Source organism: Rhodamnia argentea, chromosome 6 (genome assembly GCF_020921035.1).
Source record: "Rhodamnia argentea isolate NSW1041297 chromosome 6, ASM2092103v1, whole genome shotgun sequence".
Classification (NCBI taxonomy): Eukaryota; Viridiplantae; Streptophyta; class Magnoliopsida; order Myrtales; family Myrtaceae; genus Rhodamnia; species Rhodamnia argentea.
In genome coordinates, this window is record NC_063155.1 from 21,503,708 (window position 1) to 21,522,853 (window position 19,146).

The 19,146-nt window shown below is 43.4% G+C and overlaps 3 protein-coding genes, 2 non-coding genes and 1 pseudogene across 5 annotated transcripts; 4 read left to right on the forward strand and 2 right to left on the reverse strand.

Annotated features, from left to right (window-relative positions):
* Window positions 1-1,085: 1,085 nt before the first annotated feature.
* On the reverse strand, window positions 1,086-1,247 carry LOC115734565. The gene has a single exon (XR_004014672.1). It is a non-coding gene; the product is annotated as a U1 spliceosomal RNA (small nuclear RNA).
* Window positions 1,248-5,687: 4,440 nt separating this feature from the next.
* Window positions 5,688-8,533, forward strand: LOC115734446 (UDP-D-apiose/UDP-D-xylose synthase 2). Its single transcript, XM_030665243.2, has 9 exons — window positions 5,688-6,116; window positions 6,435-6,527; window positions 6,657-6,764; window positions 7,393-7,507; window positions 7,585-7,718; window positions 7,822-7,923; window positions 8,006-8,098; window positions 8,194-8,329; window positions 8,412-8,533. Exons 1-9 carry the CDS (start codon window positions 5,853-5,855, stop codon window positions 8,525-8,527), a joined length of 1,161 nt encoding a protein of 386 aa, XP_030521103.2. The 5' UTR covers window positions 5,688-5,852; the 3' UTR covers window positions 8,528-8,533.
* A 1,483-nt stretch (window positions 8,534-10,016) lies between these two features.
* On the forward strand, window positions 10,017-10,098 carry TRNAS-GCU. The gene has a single exon. It is a non-coding gene; the product is annotated as a tRNA-Ser (tRNA).
* A 33-nt stretch (window positions 10,099-10,131) lies between these two features.
* On the forward strand, window positions 10,132-13,813 carry LOC115734188 (protein RETICULATA-RELATED 1, chloroplastic-like). Its single transcript, XM_030664811.2, has 7 exons — window positions 10,132-10,839; window positions 11,253-11,351; window positions 11,544-11,764; window positions 12,224-12,293; window positions 12,504-12,583; window positions 12,992-13,056; window positions 13,460-13,813. The coding sequence occupies exons 1-7, from the start codon at window positions 10,333-10,335 to the stop codon at window positions 13,651-13,653; spliced, it is 1,236 nt and encodes a 411-aa protein (XP_030520671.1). The 5' UTR covers window positions 10,132-10,332; the 3' UTR covers window positions 13,654-13,813.
* A 143-nt stretch (window positions 13,814-13,956) lies between these two features.
* On the forward strand, window positions 13,957-15,966 carry LOC115734189 (annotated as a pseudogene).
* Window positions 15,967-16,329: 363 nt separating this feature from the next.
* On the reverse strand, window positions 16,330-17,615 carry LOC115734190 (tubulin-folding cofactor C). The gene has a single exon (XM_030664812.2). The coding sequence runs from the start codon at window positions 17,509-17,511 to the stop codon at window positions 16,468-16,470; it is 1,044 nt and encodes a 347-aa protein (XP_030520672.1). The 5' UTR covers window positions 17,512-17,615; the 3' UTR covers window positions 16,330-16,467.
* Between the last annotated feature and the right edge of the window lie 1,531 nt (window positions 17,616-19,146).

The window sequence follows — 19,146 nt, forward strand, 5'->3', positions numbered from 1 at the left end:
TGTGCTGAATGGCCTCACCTATCTAATCAGACCTTCTAATATCGTAAGAGTTCAAAGCACGCCGGTTTATAAACATGTTGACTACCAATAGTTCGGTGATATCGCGTTGATTCAAAAAATAAGTGACCAGAATGAATCATGATCTGTTAGTTGAACTTGAATCTCGTTGTATTTCAATCTTCTCTCTTTAATGTTCAACCTGTCAAGAAAAACACACCCTTAGCTAGCAATTACAATCATCACCGGCATAAGCATAGACTCTTTTTCGCTGGACATAGAAATCAATGAGATCCGACCCGATACGCCAAGGGACAGAGTGATTGTTTTGTGACGGGAAAAAAACAAAGGGTGATGGTTCCACCTATATTTTTTACCCAAATGGCGTGTCTTGATGAACTCTTGATTTGAGCTGTACTTAGCTTCTGAGGCACTCTTTCGTCTTTTACCAGGAAGATGATGATGATACAGAAGGCGTCCAGGAATCCTCTGTTTCTCAAAAAGGGAAACAGAGGGGCGGAACAGGAAGAGCCAAAATTGCTGAATGGGTCAAATCAAAGGGAATGTGGTTGGCACTTTGCATCGAGGCAGTGTCGTGTCGTGCATCCTCGATTTTTCACTTCTGTTGCTGTTCCGGTGTCGCTATCCATAGGAGAGAGATCTGAGACAGCAAGCATATCCTGCGTTGAGGTCGAGGCGCCTTTTGCTAATTTCCGAAGAACGTTTTTGAAGTAATGCTGTGCAAATAACAAACGAACTCTACATATGCCGATCCCTGTTCACAAAAGTAATCGCGTGTTATATAGAAGAGACGTATTTTTTCTTCTTTTTTTTTCTAATTTCTAAACAGCTAAGATGCTGACACAATTTTGGTTAAAACAGCACTTAAATCACCAAGTCACACACCAAAAACTAATCGAGTGCGATAAATTCGATTACAATATTTCTTCCGATCATGGAAACGACAAACACCAATTGGGTCACCACCTAGACCGGGACAAAACCCTGGCAGACCAGAACGAGGCCGCGTCCGAAGACCGCGCTTCGTACAAAGACAACTGGGCCGAAATAACTTTGAACTCGTTATGGTAGGGGCCGCGCGAACGCAGGCCCCCGCTGCCACAAATTATGACGTAGGCTCAACCACTATGGGCTGACCTTAGGCGAGCGCCCCTCCGAAGTGCAATGGAGGTCGCTAACCTAGGCCATGGGCCTTCATGATCGCCCATCGACCCCGTCCAGGTAAGTATGTTGCAATCGTCCCCGAGTCTGTTTCTTATACTCCTTCCGTCTCCTCTTTCTTCTGCCTCTTCCCGATGTGGGACTCCCTCCCAAAAGCCTTTTCACGCAGCAAGTCATTCCTTCGCGACGTGCGGGTCTCCGATTTCCCCATCTCTCAGGTCCTTCGTTCACGCATCAGCAGCAACTCTTGATTTTTTTGTTTTCCCCTCCAATGCGTTGCCTCCATTCGTCACGGAATCGGGCTACTAGTAGCTCCGTCCAGAAGCTCTGATTGAATCCCGCACCAACATTCGCCCGGCGGCTATGCCCCTGCACGTACCTCCTTCGTCAAAGCAAAACCCAGTTCGTTCGAGTCCGGTCACACGAACAGGAAGATGAGAGATGAGACGAAACTCGGACCCGGCAGCGCATGACTCATTTGGAGTGAGTGTGAGATTGTCCTGCTAACTTGTGAGCTCGGGGTTTAGGCTTTAAATTTGAAAAGACTTCACAGAATGCAGGCATGTGGGAAAAGATATCATCGAAGTAAATCGCGAAGGTGCCGAAGCCAACGACGAGATACCCGGGCCCAGCTCGGTCTGGAATTCCAATTACTCGAATTCGGTCGTTAACGGCACTCCAAACGAATCATTGTCGAGCTCAAGTGACTCGTTGTAGGTCGGGTCTGTCATCTTCTTTGGAGGATTCGTACTCGTCTCATCATCGAGTGCTTGCTTTGGTCAGATCGAAATCTCTTGATCTAGGAGGGAAGGGGCTCGGTTGGGCGGGCTCTGAGACCGCTGGGATCGAGGGGCACAATCGACCCCTGGGCCGAGCTTTACGAGAGCTCGGCCAATGATGGGCTTTGAGAACGGTGGCTCGCGGAGATGGTACGGCTGAGCTGCGCCCCAGGCGCCTCGGTCAAACCCATTGCTAAACGCGCGCTCCGTCGCATCGCAGTGGCAATTGTGTAAATCCCCCTTTGTCGGTGCTTCGGCGCCCTCCTGTTTCGCTGTTTCCTGCGAGACGTAACGTAAACCGGAAAAACGCGCCTTCCTCGAAATCGCCAGATGGGAAATGAGCGGGACCGTGCCCCCCGAAGATTACAACGACGAGCATATACATTTGCGAGGGAAAATGGGTCACGAGGACGACGAATGATAGTAATGGAAGATGAGAATATTTGCACCGATGCATCAATTTCGATAATTAAAAAAAAAAGTAAATGCGTTGAAATTCTTAAAAATTGATACGAAAGTGTAATTGAGTTCAAAAATTTTCAAAAAAATATAATCAAGTCTTGTAACTATTCAAATTGATGCAATTAAGGGTGCGAATGGTAACGCTTCTAGAAGTGAATTTCTATATCAGAAATGCTTCTAAAGTAGAAATCCTTTCTAAAGTAGAAATCCGTTTGGTAATGCAACTTCTAAAGCATAAATCCGTTTGGTAAAATTATTTACTTCTGAAAGAAATTTCCGCTCATGAAGTTGTTTTTTCCGCAATTTGAAAAGTTAAAAAAAAATTGATTCTCAACTCAAGAAGTACTTATCGTTTCACCATTTTTTCATCACACCCTCGTCCCCTTTTTATTACGCCTCTCTCTCCCTTTTCATTATGCCTCCGCCATTGCCGCCCGCCGTTCTTGCTTGCCGTCACCAACCCCCGACCTTTGCCGACCACCGCCGAGCGTTGCCAACCTTCGCCGACCCTCGCCGCCGCCGGCCCCAATCTCTGGTGCCAATTGTTGCCCGCCGCCACCAACCGTCGTGATCCACTACCGTTGCTAACCGTCAAGTCGCCATCTCCAGTTGCCATAGTAAAAATAAACAATATTTTTTATTTTTAAAAAGTAAATAGTATTTTTTAAAGAAATTTTAAAAATTTAAAAATTAAGTAGAAATTTTTCGATTGCCGACAATAATCCGTTGTATAAGATTTTGTGTTAATAATGTTATAGAAGTAGAAATTTTCAACCGTTACCAAACGAATTTCTTTTATCATAAATTAACTTTTGGAGCAGGAGTCGAAAAATCAACTTTCGGTTAGAAAGTTGATTTATAAAGGAAAAGTGTTACCATGTGCACCTCGGGTCTTTCCGTTAACTTTGTCTAACTAGGCGAACGAAAAAATGCTAATATGTTTTTTTAGTATCATTCCCTCTCTTACGTGAAGGGATCCGACGGTTGAGCGATGCTGCTTGTATAGCTAGATCCAAAAAATGACTTTCACTTCCCGGAGATCAGAGTAAACCGCGGCAAAGCGTTTCGGTTATAATTTTACCCAATAAAAGAATCGACGTGTCGGCCAAATGTTCAGGCACGCGCGACGTTAGGCTTCGAACAAGAACATGCTTTTCTTACTCAGCACTTCGCGGTTCGATGCCATGCACGCTGTTTGATTCGGGCATGTCTTACGCTACACTGCCCACGAAAGAATTCTCCTTTTTGCTTTCTATATTCCCCACTTCAGTGACGATGCCCCCACCCTCGCTCGGAACGAAGGGATCGCATAAAGTTGGATTGACCCCTGATTTGGTTCTGTAATTGAGGGAGTTACTTTAAAAAGCCTTAAATATATTATAATCGTGTCAATTCAGTTCTAATTTTTTTTTTTACATTAATGCCGACGTAACGTGTATTGAGCTGGCATGGACTATTTCTAATGATATTTTCCAATTTTCTTTTTACTAATTTTTGCTTTTTGTTTTTTGCTTTTCCTTCGTTCTTTTCTATTTTTGGCTACCATTGTGGCCCGCAGAGTTGCACTCTTGACACGGCGCACCAGAGGAACGAAAGATGACCAAAATAGAGGAATCCCAGGTCCTGCCTTGTCATGGCCGGGCGAGGCCTACCTCACCGTTGTTGGGCGACGTCCGAGGCAAGGTTGACCTCGCCGACCCTCATTTCTGGCCGGTCGTTGGCCATTGCAGATGTCCGGAGATGAGTAGGAGAAAGAAGAAAAAGAGAAAAAGATAAGGAAAATAAACAATTCAAAAAATGTTTAAAAATGAACGTCATCATCGCCAGTATCATGTGAGCGATTTTCAATCAAAATCGATAGGATGAACTATATTGACACAAATAAAAAAAAAAATCTCAGTTGATAAAAAAAAAATTAAGTCTGAATTGGCATAATTATAATAGAATTAATTTTTTTTTGGGCAATTTTTCCTCGAGTAAATAGATGGCGATCAGAGGAGGACGGAGACATTCTTTGCCTTCTTGAGAAGGGCACGTGATATTCCCTTTGGGATCGGAGCGTGGGGTCGCGCGTGGGCGGTGGTGCGGGAATTTCCAATTTCAGAAGGATAAAAAAAATTGTTTTGAGAAGCAAAACAAAAAATTGGGACCCACGTGAGGATGTGAACGGGGACAGCTCACTGTTAGAAAGCCAATCACATGACACGTTTTTTTTTTCTCAACAGACGGAACGCGGACACCCTTCTTCTTCAACCTTTTTTGGTTCTTTTTTGGCAAAGCGTTTTCATGCAATGAAACGGACCACGCCTGCTGGTCGCTACTTCTAACGGAAATTCTCAAGAGTTGGTCAAAATCAAGTTGGCCAATATACAAAAAAGAAGAAAGAAGAAGTTATTAAGTCTTGGTTTGGCCATGTGCGCCGACTAATGTGTGCTGTCGTGCACGAGATCTCGAATTTTTTATTGCCTTTTATTCGGCAAAAATAATAATAAAAAGTGTCCTATGTGCGCCCGTTAAAAAAAATGCCATAAATACGTTTGGTACATAAAATTTACTATTTAAACTAAGTAAATTTACTAATTTGTGTAATTACTCCAATTTTTCAAGGTGTCTTATTTGGGCCAATGTGTAATATGATTCTTGAACTTTTAATTTTCATGAACTATAGCCCAGTGTGCAATATAGTCATTGAACTTTCAATTTGTTCAATGCGATTCCAAAATTTTGGAACAAGCTTAATTTAGTTTTTGAACTATAAGAAGATGTCCAATGTAGGGACTATAAAAAGATGTTCGATGTAGTCTTTTTATTAATTCAAGTTTAGGGAAAATATTGAACATTTTCTTATAGTTCGTGGATCGAATTGGATTATTTTAAAAATTTAGGGACTATATTGATTAAATTAAAAATTCAGAGATCACATTATATATTGACCTAAAGTTTAGAAGTTTAATTGAGGGAAAATTCAGAAATGATTTCTGTCAAAAAAAAAAAAAAAAGTTGGCGGCATCGCCCAGTTCATCAACCCCTGCAAAAAAGGAAACGTCTAACTTACCGAGCAAGGAGAATCGCGGAATGAACAGCAGTTCGGAGCTGGAAAACCAGCTGCGAATATCTGCTGACGTGGACCAATGATGAGGCGAGTAGCTCTCACTCCCCGTCATCCCAGAGTACCCCAAGGTCCCCAACACCGACCCTCTGCCAACTCTCTCTCGCTCTAGCGTCTCATCATCTAATTAAATACCGGCTCCATTGATTTGCGAACCGATCCAACTTAACTCGTTTTCCCTCCCTGCGAAACGATAATAGCAAAAAAAGAGAGACTCGCGTCAATCCTCACCCTCCATTATCGGCAAGACCAACACTTCCATTTCTGCAATTCCTTAGATTCTAGAGAGAGACAGAGAGGGGAGATTTTGCAGAGGAGCGGGAATGGCGAGAGCAGATCTGGACGGGAGGTCGATCAAGCCGCTGACCATATGCATGATCGGCGCGGGGGGCTTCATCGGTTCGCATTTGTGCGAGAAGCTGATGGCCGAGACGCCGCACAAGGTGCTCGCGCTCGACGTCTACAGCGACAAGATCAGGCACCTCCTCGAGCCCGAATCCCTCGCCTGGGCTGGCCGCATCCAGTTCCACCGCATCAACATCAAGCACGACTCTCGCCTCGAAGGCCTCATCAAAATGGCAGATCTGGTGCTCTCTCTCTCTCTCTCTCTCTCTCGCGTAATTCTGCTGGTTATGGTTCTTCATTGACGCACACGCGTTAAGTTATGCTCGCGAACTGCGATTTGTATGGCGCGAGCTTTATCCCGCTCCGTTCTTTTTGTCTTCTAAGTAGTGGTACTCTCTGTCTGAGTTCTCCGGAAATGTGTAGTTCATCATCAGTTTTATAATGCCCGATTGTGAACTAGCCATGTTCTGGATACCTTGGTTGATGGATTGAGTCTTGTGATTCTGCTCTTACAAGTGGTTTGTTACCTTCAATGCGGTTAACGCTGATTTTCGTTGCAGACAATCAACCTCGCTGCGATCTGTACTCCCGCCGATTACAACACTCGGCCTCTTGACACGATCTACAGTAACTTCATCGATGCGCTTCCCGTGGTATGGCATTTCGGTTTCATAGGATGTGCGCTTTCAAGAATGGTTTCAGAAGTCTAAGTTTGGTGTTGCACTGAAGACTTCGTTTGGGAATTCATTGAAGTTGATGTCTGATTCTGCTGTCAATTTCAGGTCAAGTACTGTTCGGAGAACAACAAGCGACTCATTCACTTTTCGACCTGTGAAGTGTATGGGAAAACGATTGGTAGCTTCCTTCCTAAAGATAGTCCACTTCGTCAGGTGTGACTTCCCTTTCTCAATGTGTTTTTGTGCTAATGCCCTGCTATTTAGTACTATGTTCCTCTTCCCTTTTCTAGTTATGCACTAGCATCTGTATGGTCTTAACTCTTCCAGAGGCCGGATTACTTTTAGCTCTCTTTGACTGATTACGGATCTGTTGATTGGTCCTATTCTACAATATCAGCACTTGCTGGTGGGATAAGTCTCATTGAAGTTGCTGCTATTGTACTGTTAAATCTGAAAGTCTCCATCATTTGTACTCTTTGTTAGATTAATTTGTGCGTCCAACAAATCCAAAGTATATGTTGCATGTTTAGTTTTCTCCTATGCATAATTTACCACACTAGTATATACTTGCTGCATGTAATTCTCTGAGTGGGTGTTTTATGGGTACTCAGCTAGCAATATACGTATGTCATTTGTTAGGTGATTGGAATCTAGGTGGTCTATCTGGATGCTCCTAAATTGAGAGATTTTAACAGGTCCAGTCAGTTATTGTGAACAGGGCACGTAACTAACTAGATGTTTTCTGGCTAATTAAAAAAACTGTTTGCATCACGGTGTGTCATATTTCGCATGCTTGAGTGATAAACAAAATCTAAATTCGTATACATTAGCTGCTTTACAGGACCCTGCATATTATGTTCTCAAGGAAGATGCCTCCCCCTGCATTTTTGGCCCAATTGAAAAGCAGAGGTGGTCCTATGCATGTGCAAAACAATTGATTGAGAGGTTGATTTATGGTGAGCAATTTCTTCATTGAATTGCAAATTTTTTTACCTTTTCCTTTGATATGTCTTACTTTCATCTCTATGTGCAGCCGAAGGAGCAGAAAATGGTCTCGAGTTCACTATTGTGAGGCCTTTTAACTGGATAGGACCCAGGATGGATTTTATACCTGGCATTGATGGTCCCAGTGAGGGTGTACCCAGGGTTTTGGCATGCTTTAGTAATGTAACTCCTTTCTCTATTATGGGAATCTGTTTCATTTTGAATTTTGCTACATATATCTTATGGCAGCTTTAGTAATATGTATTTTTGTTCTCCCTTTCTGCAGGCTTTATTACGTCGTGAGCAACTCAAACTTGTTGATGGTGGCCAGTCACAGAGAACTTTCATCTACATTAAGGATGCTATTGAAGCTGTTCTTCTTATGATTGTGGGTTAACCTTTCCCCCTTTTTGTTTGAGTTTTTCTTTTGCCATTCAGATTTAACAGCTGACAGTGCAGTAACTTCTCAGGAAAACCCGGAGAGGGCCAATGGGCACATTTTTAATGTGGGTAACCCCAACAACGAAGTAACGGTTAGGCAGCTTGCTGAAATGATGACTCAGGTGAAGATGTTGCACTTTGCTGCTTCATTGCAACTTAATCACACATATAAAGCTTCCATGTCCTATAACGTAACTGTTACTTATGCTTTATACAGATCTACTCAAAGGTCAGTGGGGAGGCAGCTTTGGATGTACCTACCATCGACGTAAGTTCCAAGGAGTTTTACGGCGAGGGTTATGACGATAGTGACAAGAGAATCCCGGACATGACCATCATTAATAGGCAATTGGGTATGCTGTCTCTTTACAGGTCCGGCTTAACCAGTCTTTAAACTTTTTAAGTAGCTCTGAATAGATTATCATGCTCGTGCAGGTTGGGATCCCAAAACATCCCTCTGGGACTTGCTTGAAGCCACGCTTACTTATCAACACCGGACATATGCTGAGGCCATCAAAAAGGCCATGTCAAGGCCAGTTGCATCCAGCTAATGTAGTCGAAAAACTGGCCACGTAAGTGTTCTTGTGTTGGACGCCGGCTGTTGCAGGCATTTCAATTCTTTGTAAGGTTTCTTAGTATGTCCAAATGGGTCGATTTTTGTATACGTCGGTTTTACTCTCCCCCATGTCGGTAGTCAAGTGCTTGGGGAATGTTGTCTCCGCAAAATCTAGAAGACAGTTGAGGGATCTGTATCTTAGCGATGTAATTTATAAGTGAATCTTAAGCTACAGTTGGGGTGCAGTGCAGATCATGCAACGAAAGCAATCTGCGGTACTCCCGGGGGGTTTGATTGCCGTTCCCCTATTCTATTTTATTTTTTGCCCCAAGGGCATTCTATATAAACTTTGTTTAGGCTCTATTCTCGTTCTTTCTCCTCCATTGATTGATTATTCTATTGCAATCACATTAAGCGCGTGGAGCATATGTTTGGCTATTCCAACAGTGCAGCAGCTAACCGCTTGGGAAAGCAGAAACCGCTGATTGAGGATAGATTCACTCGGTTGGAGGTAGGGTTTTGCTGAACTGGCGTCTGTAATCTGCATATATGCAAGTCTCTCGTTTTTTTTTTTTTTTTAAATTGGGCATGCACTAGTCCCATCTCCAGCCATTGAGAGAACATACCGTATGCAGTACTGAATCAAATTCCGTGGTTTTGTTTCATCGGCATCATCAGCATCTTTCGAATTTTTCAGTGTATCTTGATGCTTCTCCGATTTAATGTGCCGGGTTACTGACAACACCTCCCGTCTGCCAATTTCACACGAACTCGTTGGATGGGCCTCATGGTTTTGTACTCCATTGTTGAGGCGGCAATTCATGCCCTTTAACTCCCTCAATTTGGGACTGTTAGTTTCGCCTTCTTCATCATCCACGGAATGGTGGTGGGCAAGGCAAAGAAGATGAAGCAGCATTTGCTCCACTTTGCTGTGTTCCATCACCAGCCGGGGAGACTAAACAATCTGATGATTAATTGTACCTTAATCTATGATCATACTGAATTTTATATAGTTAAAGTCGAAGTTTTGAGAGAATTTTTACTTATATTATACATGTTGGTCACACGACACTTCACTTTACTTCTATATATGCCACGCGATAAGCATATGACAAAAGTTTCAAATTTCATGTAAAAAGTTTGGGGGGTGCCTAGAAAGATTTTCACTCTTTACTTCATTCAAATTTGTGACGGAGACACTTTTAACTTTTTGTTGACACTTGAGAAACTTTCACGATATATAAAATTTTCACAAGCGAATTTATGTACGAATTTTCATAATTTGGACAAGGCGGGACCTTTTGCTGCCAAAGCGTAAACAAGCATGCCATTGATGATTATCCACCCGTCATCCCGCGCTTCGATTACTAAGTACAAATATTAACGAATCTATAAAGATCATTCAAAGCCGAATGAACGGATCGCGAACAATGGATATATCGAAAGTAACTTGAATGTATCATCTGCATACTGTGAACATGAACGTCGCTTTGGCCGAGTGGTTAAGGCGTGTGCCTGCTAAGTACATGGGGTTTCCCCGCGAGAGTTCGAATCTCTCAGGCGACGTGTCGTTTTTTATTTTCCCTTCCTATTCTCTCCTTTTTTTTTTGGGGGATTTCTCTCAGCATCCAAAAGTAGAATCTCTCCACGTTCGTCTCCTCCCTCTTTTTCCATTGCCATTCGGCACTGTCAAAGGGGATCATTCTCTCTGATTCTGATTCGCATCGTCCACCCTCAGCACTTCCAATTTCGACTCTCTCTCTCTCTCTCTCTCTCTCTCTCTCTCGCGTTGCCGAGACCATGTCCGCGAGTTCACTCAGTTTGCGGCTACCTCATTTCGCGACTTCAACGAGCAAGAGCAACAGCGCGACGCTTGAATTGAGGATCGCCTGCTCCATCAAGAACCCTGGCTACGGAACTCCGTCCGCCGCATTGTCGTTACGCCAATCTTCGGTGGGAGACAGACCGGCTTTCCCGATCGCCAGATGCGCAAACTCGGAATACGCCTCGACGAGGACTACTCAGGTGAGCCCTGGCGTTTTAGAGAGTGGAGCTGAACCGACGATTGATGGTGGCGGCGGCGGCGGCGGCGACGGCGGCGAAGACAGACCACGAGGAGGTGGCGGAGGTGGAGGCGACCCCGGTGGTGGTGATGGGGAGCAAGAAGAGCTCGGTCGGATATTGAAGTACGAAGATGTAGTGAGAGAAACGGAAGCGCGAGGCGCAGAGCTTCCAGCCGACATGTTGGAGGCTGCCAAGAGTGCGGGGCTTCGTGAGCTTATTCTTCAACGATATCTGGATTTGCAGGTTCTTTCGCGTTTCAAATTGTGAACGGATCTCATATTGTCGTTTCTATGCTGTTAGTTCTTCGAGAATATCACCGCTTCACTTCTGTTTTTGTTATCAAACAAAAAGTGAGGAACTTGTGAGGAGATATTTTCAGATATTACTAAATGGGGAGCCAAATATCAGAATCGGAAGATGAAATGTGATATGAACCTAAAGGCGGTTCTTTTCTGGGCACTGAAAGGACAGTTACCATCAAAACTAGTCATCTCGACTTTTCACTTTGGTGTATATAAAGATTAGCCTGGCGAGGTTGCCGAGGGGATCGGTCATCTTTAAAAGTCGATTCGTCTAGTTGAATCTATGTCTCTCTCTGGTGCATTTATGTATTGAAGCCATTTTTGCTGGTGCTTATGCTCGCACTAACATTGCAGGGGTCATATTGGCCACTGGGCTTTCTAATGAAGCACTGCTCAATGCTTCGGAACCGGATGTTGGCTGATCCTTCTTTCCTTTTCAAAGTTGGAACTGAGGTACATTGATGTTCGGTTTTGGTCGGTGGGATTGGCATTATGCGATGTCATCATATGTTCATTGAGGGCACTTGACACCGATAGAGAGAGTGAAACTGCTTATGGCATGACCTTCGAGTTAGATTTTGTCCATTCTAAAAATCTGTTGTGTGGTTGCGTACTAAGCTCCTTTTGTTGTCTTGCATGGTGCAGATAGTCATTGATTCCTGCTGTGCAACTTTCGCTGAAGTTCAGAAGAGGGGCAAGGATTTTTGGGCAGAGTTTGAGTTATACATGGCTGATTTGTTGGTTGGTGTGGTGGTAGACATTGCTTTAGTTGGTATGTTAGCACCATATGTTCGTATAGGGCAGAAGTCTATGTCGAGGAGTTTGTTTGGACGCATTCAAAATGCTTGCAGTTCTCTTCCCAGCAGGTTTAGCTTCCCTGCCACATTTTTCTTGTCATTTGAAACTTTGAGTGGTGGATGATGAGTTACAAGATTGAGCTTTCGATGTCGTGTAAATCACTATTAAATTGGTCTCCTGCAATTGTTGAAGGCGGATGATTTGATGAAAACACCTAGAACTAATTTAATTACTTCGAGAAGAACCCTAGCTAGTCTGTTAACCTCTTTGGACTGAGTAGCTAAAGGCTCAAAACCACTATTCTTATTCTGATAAATGTCAGAGGCAGGAGGCATGTGGTGGTTGCTTGTTTATTTTATTTTTATGAAGCTGCACTAGCATGTTGTTCAGGCTTTGATTTGGTCGTTCTGTGTTTGATTCACCACAATTAGTGAAGATGTTTTTTGTCAGTAAATGAAAGATATATGTTATATCATTTCCGGCTGAGATTTTGATGATTATAGTTACATATCGTTTGGTCTGTGCAGCGTTTTTGAAGCTGAAAGGCCAGGTTGTAGGTTCTCTGTTAAGCAACGGATTGCTACATATTTTTACAAGGTATCAACCATAGCTAGATTTGTAATGTAGCTCAGGACATTTCTTTAAACAATCTTAAGGTGGGAAATTAGATTGTTGGTTGAATTTAGTAGTTTTCAAGCTTCTTTCCATTCCCCTTTCCTTTGCTCAGTATGCGTTTGAATTTGCTACTGGTGTTTCTACTTATAAACTTTAATAGTTTGAGTGGCTGAGTGGTTCATTTGGATCCAGGGTGTATTGTATGGATCGGTGGGATTTAATTGTGGTCTTATCGGTCAAGGAATAGCGAATGTGATCATGACTGCTAAAAGGTAGACAACAAATCCTATTATCCACCAGCATATTTTACAGTTCTTGATAATCTTTTCACTGTTATGGACTGTGGTGTGGAACTTCTGGCATTTGCGACTTTTTTTTTTTTTTTTCCAATTTAAATTATCCGGAAAATCACTTTAAGCATGTTTGCATTTGCACAGAAATGGTTTTGTGGGTCATGATTGGTAACTGCTTCTCTCTCCAAACATATGATGTTGGGATTACAGAAATAGCTTGTGTTGCTCGGGTACATAGCTCTCTGTGTCTCTAATCCACACACCCTGCATACATACATGAACAAAGCTTATGGACCTCGTCATAATAGTCGTTGAGCTGTCATGGATTTGCTTTTGCCGTTACTTCTTCACTAGGTGACTGATTGTATCTTCCATTGTTATGTTCAGGAACATTAAGAAATCAGAGGAGGATATACCCGTGCCACCTCTTGTACAAAGTGCTGCACTTTGGGGTAAGTTCAATTTACAGTTTTTAGTTATCTGTTCAAGTAATTTAGAGAGATCATTGCCAAGAAAATTACTTTTTAAATGTTAAAGTAGCTGGCGTTTCATTCTTTTCTGCTTAACCTTTTTTTCCTTTTAATCTGCTGACACATTACGCATTTTAAGGCTGTTGCCGGAGGTTAGAGTAAAAAATCCGATGCACTTTGTCTCTGGCAGGCTAGATTCTTGTTTGCATATGATTTTTGGTTCTTAATATGTCCTCTTATAAGAGTGGGAGAGGAAGCAGCGAGAACTTACGTCTGCACTAGAAACCCCGATGGACTGTCAACCGTCGTGCTTTGCATGAACAGCTGGGCGTCCATTTGAAATTGCATGATTCTATTCTGTGTAATGACTTCGCTTCTCTCCCAGGTGTTTTCCTCGCGGTATCTTCCAACACACGTTATCAAATTATAAATGGCCTAGAGCGCCTGGTTGAAGCATCACCTTTGGCAAAGAAAGTCCCACCTATTGCAATGGCTTTCACTGTTGGTGTACGGTTTGCCAACAATATATATGGTGGCATGCAATTTGTAGATTGGGCTAAACGGAGCGGGGTTCAGTAGCAGATGCTCACACGTAGATTATATTGTGCCATCTATATGATTCGTCATTCTTTGAAATGGGGGCAGAATTTCTTTGTTTCGCAAATTGTTGGTTACATTGGTAAGAACATTATGATTCTCAGGTTTTACAGTGATTTCCATTCAGTGGCATGTTTCTGCTCTTTTCTATTTGGCTACATAAGGTGGAGAAGGAAATGGTGAGATGGGAAGATAGGTGTCATCTAGGTTCTCGCAGAATACTAGACAGACTCCCTTTCTGTGAGCTCGCTCGCTTGAGTCGTACATTTCCTGCGAACAGAGCTCTGACTTCGAGAACCCCAAATCTCTCTCAAGTGCGCTTGTGGTTTCAATTCAGTCATCTCTTCACGGATTGCAACTCCTGGTGAGGATTTTATTTGTTCTTTCCTGGGTGTCAGCTCTCTTTGCTTAATTGGCACAGATTTGTTGTTGTTCTTTGCTCTGTATTTCGCTTCTTCGCGTCACTACTTGTTTGGTTCGGTTCAATTTCTTTCTCCTCTTTTTAGATGGTAGGAATCACCTAATCTTATCATAGCTTCTGCGATCTTCGCCATTCTTGTTGCCCATTCCATACATTGACTTGATCGGTCTGGATAGAGTTTGCTCTTCTCATTTATGTTGATTTCTCGAATTCCTTGTCCCTTCCTCTTTCTGTCATCTTCTGGACTGACCGATAGATGTCTGCCCTAGTCTGAAGTAGATTACTTCTTAAAATATTCCGGTGGATCGTCCCCGAGTCACCTCCTTTAGGACAAACATTGCCTGCGTTTATTTTTGGAGGTTTTTTTTAGTCTTTGATCAGCAATGCCGATGTTCCCAAAGACGGGTCTTAGTCTGTAACATCCTCTCCTATCCAGTACTGTTCCAGGATGTCACTTTTGCCAGGTTTTGCATCACTGCACTCATTGCTAAAGGAACTAAAATCCGAGGAATGGCGCTTGTACTTGATACATTTGTTGCTAGCTTTTGTGAATCACGTCACCAACGGTAACCTCGAGAATGTATGCAAACATTGCCCTCGAGTAAATCTGTCAGCTCTCCTGATGGCGATACTATGCAACGGTTCTCGGCATACTTCACGGAGCCGCTTGCTGACCGGATAATCGATTGGCCTGGCCTTCATAAGGCCCTTGATTCCACTGGAAAATCATTGCTGCCTGAAGAGCTTCTTGCTGTTCTTCAAGCTGTTTCCGTTCCGCAAGTTGGCATTTGTGCTCATGAATCAAGCTATAGGGGAAGCTGTATGGAGTCAGAGAAGACGGTTCATATTATTGATCTAAATGCAGCTGAAACCCCACAGTCGATTGCGCTTCTTCACTGCATGGCCTGAAGAACGGCCCCATCAGGATTACAGGGATTCATCGGCACAAAGAGGCCTTAGATCTTGTGGCCTGCAGTTTGGCTGAAGAAGCAGAAAGACTGGATATTCCATCTCAGTTTAATCCAGGAGTTAGCAAATTAGAAAATCTCGGAGATTGAAAAGTTGCGTGTGAAGACTGGCGAGGCTCTGGCAATCATCTCAGTTCTTCGGTTGCATACTATATTGGCCTTTGACGATGAACATCGCCGGAAAAGATGGCCTCTTCCATTCAAGAACATGAATGGAACTAACTCACAGTCTTACTGATAAGCCATAACTCGCTGGGTGTACTGCTTGAGAAAGATTCGGCAAATGGGAGTAGCCCAAGTACTGATTCAGCTGCATCGTCGCGGCTTTCTCAAAATACTTCGGTCAAGATGGATGATCTCCTCAGTGCTATGCGGGGATTGTCCCTGAAAAATTATGGCAGTGACAGAGCGAGGCTCAAACCATAATGGATTGACCTTGTTGCTGTTGGAGCGGCTCGCGGAAGCTTTGCACTCTTATGCAGCGTTATTTGATTGTTTGGAGCCTACGGTGTCAGAGACTCGGAGGACGTCTTTAGCTATTCAGAATTGTTGAAGCATGCCATTAGTTCTCGAGCATCGTTCTTCTGGATTTCTCTTGATGGAATTGGCATCGTTCTTCTGGTTTTAATCAGTCAATCTGTTCTTCATTAAGTTATTCATAATTCTTTGCCGCACGCCATTAGTTCATTGATCCCAATTGTCTTTGCTTTCATTCTATGGAAGAATAACCATCCACTTTGAATGACCTCGGCCTACACCTAGAGAATTGCCCGAAGGGTTTCAAGCGTGCTCGCAAAGTTTCGATGTCGTTACAAGCAGGGTTCGCGCGATGCTTACACCGAGATCAGAACTTCGTTCTTTTCGGTCTTTCTCAAGCTGTGAAGTATGACATTTGACATTAAGATTCTGAGTCTAATGATGCTTGTGATGAACAGGCGTTCACTCACAGTGAACCCAGTGACGTTTCCTTGAAGCTGGAAATGAAATCCCAAGATGCTTTTTAATCCCCAGAGCTATGCGCTTTTGCGTGGATCTAATGAAAGCTTACACCGCATCAGTTTCGTTCCGGAGACTGCGCGACCGACGTCGGCGCATGATCAAATGTCTCTCGACCTGTTTCATCTTTGACAGTGAAGCTGATGATGTCTGCATTTCATAAGATGTAAAGAAAAGGAAAAGGGTTTGAACCCTTCAGCATTCTCTTGAAAGGCAATGCGCGACATTGCAGAATGATTCGAACATAAGTTGCAACACGGATTCAGGAACCCGGGACGGATCAATTTCTCTTTCCTCTTCATATAAAGCCAGGATGAAGATCAGTTGAATCAAACATAAGCCAATAACGGAACCGAAGAGACAAACAAACTCCACCGAAATCTTGGCTCGATCTCTCACCATCGCCAGCTCTCAAGCAGACAACTCGGAGATGTCGACAGTTCCAATGCGCTCGTTCTCGGGCAAAACCGACCAGTTTGGAGATTGCGCGGCCCTCAACCACTTGAAATCGTCGACCTTGGACCAGTTCCCGGTTTCTTCACCCAGCGCGGCGTCCTCGAGATCCTGCTCGATTCCCCGATAGTTCAGACGATACGGAGCGAACCTCGCTCCCGTGCAATCCTCGATGATGGGTCTGCTCCTCACCCTCAAGTAGAAATCGCTCGCCTTGGCGTTGTGGATCCTTATCTGGTGCGACGCCAACAGGAACACGCAATCCTCCGCCTCCTCGATCAGGACCGACCCGGTCACCGGCCCTGCGTAGACCCTGCAATTCCTCAATCTGTGCACGAACAGCGCCCTCGTGCACCCAATCAGCCTCACTTCGCACGACTCCAGATCCGACAGCGTGAACTCGCCAACCTCCAGTCCCCTCACGTCCTTCGCCAAAACCTCGTTTGCCCTGTTTCTAAAACCCGGTGAATCGGGCACCGCGACTGCCAAGCTCCCAGCTTTCGCGGCCGGCCTCGAACCGTGACCGTCCGCTTCAGCTCCCTTCGACGAAGGCGCTGTCGGTTCCTTTCTCGCGGGTTTGTTCTTGAAAGAGAACTTCTTCTTGGGGATCAGCTCGGAGCTCAGATTGTCGAGGGCCTGCTTCAGATCGGATATGGTCTTCAGAGAGGATCGGACTTCGTAGGGGGGCAGGTAGTAGGAGCTCTCCGCGACGAGCTTCTCGAGGTTGGCGATGGAGGCGGAGATCTCGTCGAAATTGAGCTGGAGCAGGGACCGATCCGCGAGCCGGCACTGAGCGAGGCGGGACTCGATGGACATTCTGGACTCGTTGAAGAGGGAAAGGAAGGACGAGGTGGATTCGAAGGAGGCGGCGGGCGGCGGCGAACCGGACTTGTCGGGGCGAGATTGGTGGCGGTTCGAGAGGCGCTCGAGCATCGCCAGATGCTTCTTGCCCAACGCAGAGACGTCTGCTGCGGAGTCGGATCCATCTGCTTCTCCTTCCATCGTTTCTCGTATCCGGAGGCACAGCGAGCAAGAGATGCGCGAAACTGATTCGAAGAGGAAGAAGACGATCGACTGCCTCGCGAGCTTGGGCCGTTCTTTTGATTTTAAGACTGGAAGTAGAAAAACATGAACTCTTTAATTTTTCGGAATATTAATATTTCCTGAGAATAAAAAGGTTTTAATTGCATTATCTAGTACAGAAAGAATTCGATCTCGCCAAAACACTGGAAAAAAAAAAAAGGAGTAAAAGTTTAGGCAACATCCAAATAGAAAATTCAAAAAATAAAAATAGCAAATTCTATATATCTGTCATTTTCATTAATTAATTGAATTTTCCAACCTCTAAATGCGTCAAAATACGAGTTTTTCCCATGTGATGGCTGTTTTGCTCATCGGATTGATCATCATTGCCAATACATTATGATTAGCAATTAGAATCAGATTATCCGATATGAATTCCGATTTCAGTGATCGGTACATCTTCTCCGTAGCCATTCATGAATTGTGCAATTAACATGCCGATATCCCACCACAAGAAAAAAAAAAAGAAAATTCAAGTAAATTATTTGGGTATATTAATTGGGAGTGTCAAGAATCCACGCTTAGTGTACCGATACCAGTTGAAATGAATTTGCCAGTGACATGTTACCGAAGTAACTAAGCGACCAAATACAAAATGAATTCAATTATAAATTGCGGGTTGCATCGACGAAAAAAAGAAATTGCGTGTGTCGAATGGATCAGAGCCAAATTCGTGTCACATGCTTTATCAATGTCAAATGGATGGTTGGGATCATGTTTGAGTGGGTCGAAAATGGATCCAATTCAAATTGACTTATTTAATCAAGAGTGACTCGTTTTTATGTAATACGTTTTGGTGTCCAAGTACCCAACTCATGCTCTATGGCAATTATTCCTAACAATAAAAGCTACGCATTTTTTTGTTGTTGGTGTGATGATATGTCTTTGCCATTAGAATTGGGAAGTTGAGATGCATTTTATTTTTTTTTACTTCATTATTATTCCTTTTTAGCTATTGTTTTCTTTTCTTTATGTTCATCTTCGGTCGTCTTCTTCTTCTTCTTTTATATACAATTACATCCTAAAAGTATGAGTCAAAAGAATATAACTCGTTTTGACATGTCCAAACACAAGGGACTAACAATGAATTTAACTTTAAGCATCAAATGTTATAGGTGCAAAATATGCGAAGTTTCATGCATAATTAGTAAGAGATTTCTATTATTAGTTAGATTGCGAGAGATGATTGGTTTATGACATCCAACAACGAATATTTCTTATTTCCACAAGGCATTAGAGGGAAAAAAAAAGTGCATTTTCAACCCTTCAAAACCTTTTTTATTTTATGGATTTTAAAAACAATCATTCTGAACAAAAACAAATAGGCCGATGTTGCTTTGGGCCCGAAAAGCCCAAATAGTAACGAAAGGGCCGATGGAGAGTTAAAATGGGCCAATTAAAACCCATCATTAGGCAGGCCTTCTTCCTTGAATAGACCCATTGCAATTTATCTTTTGAATCTTAGCCAATCCATGTATCATCCAACTTATTAAATACAATTTCAAATATAGTCACCGACCCATGTCGCCACCTCTAGAAGGTTCGGACCTAAAA

What these genes read in the sequence shown, in the direction of transcription:
- LOC115734188 (XM_030664811.2), top strand. Translation starts at nt 10,333, where the DNA reads ATGTCCGCGAGTTCACTCAGTTTGCGGCTACCTCATTTCGCGACTTCA. An exon ending in AACGATATCTGGATTTGCAG is followed by an intron (nt 10,840 to 11,252) that starts GTTCTTTCGCGT and finishes CTAACATTGCAG; the next exon opens with GGGTCATATTGGCCACTGGG. An exon ending in TTGCTACATATTTTTACAAG is followed by an intron (nt 12,294 to 12,503) that starts GTATCAACCATA and finishes ATTTGGATCCAG; the next exon opens with GGTGTATTGTATGGATCGGT.
- LOC115734190 (XM_030664812.2), bottom strand. Translation starts at nt 17,511, where the DNA reads ATGGAAGGAGAAGCAGATGGATCCGACTCCGCAGCAGACGTCTCTGCG.
- LOC115734446 (XM_030665243.2), top strand. Translation starts at nt 5,853, where the DNA reads ATGGCGAGAGCAGATCTGGACGGGAGGTCGATCAAGCCGCTGACCATA. An exon ending in TCATCGATGCGCTTCCCGTG is followed by an intron (nt 6,528 to 6,656) that starts GTATGGCATTTC and finishes TGTCAATTTCAG; the next exon opens with GTCAAGTACTGTTCGGAGAA. An exon ending in AAGATAGTCCACTTCGTCAG is followed by an intron (nt 6,765 to 7,392) that starts GTGTGACTTCCC and finishes GCTGCTTTACAG; the next exon opens with GACCCTGCATATTATGTTCT.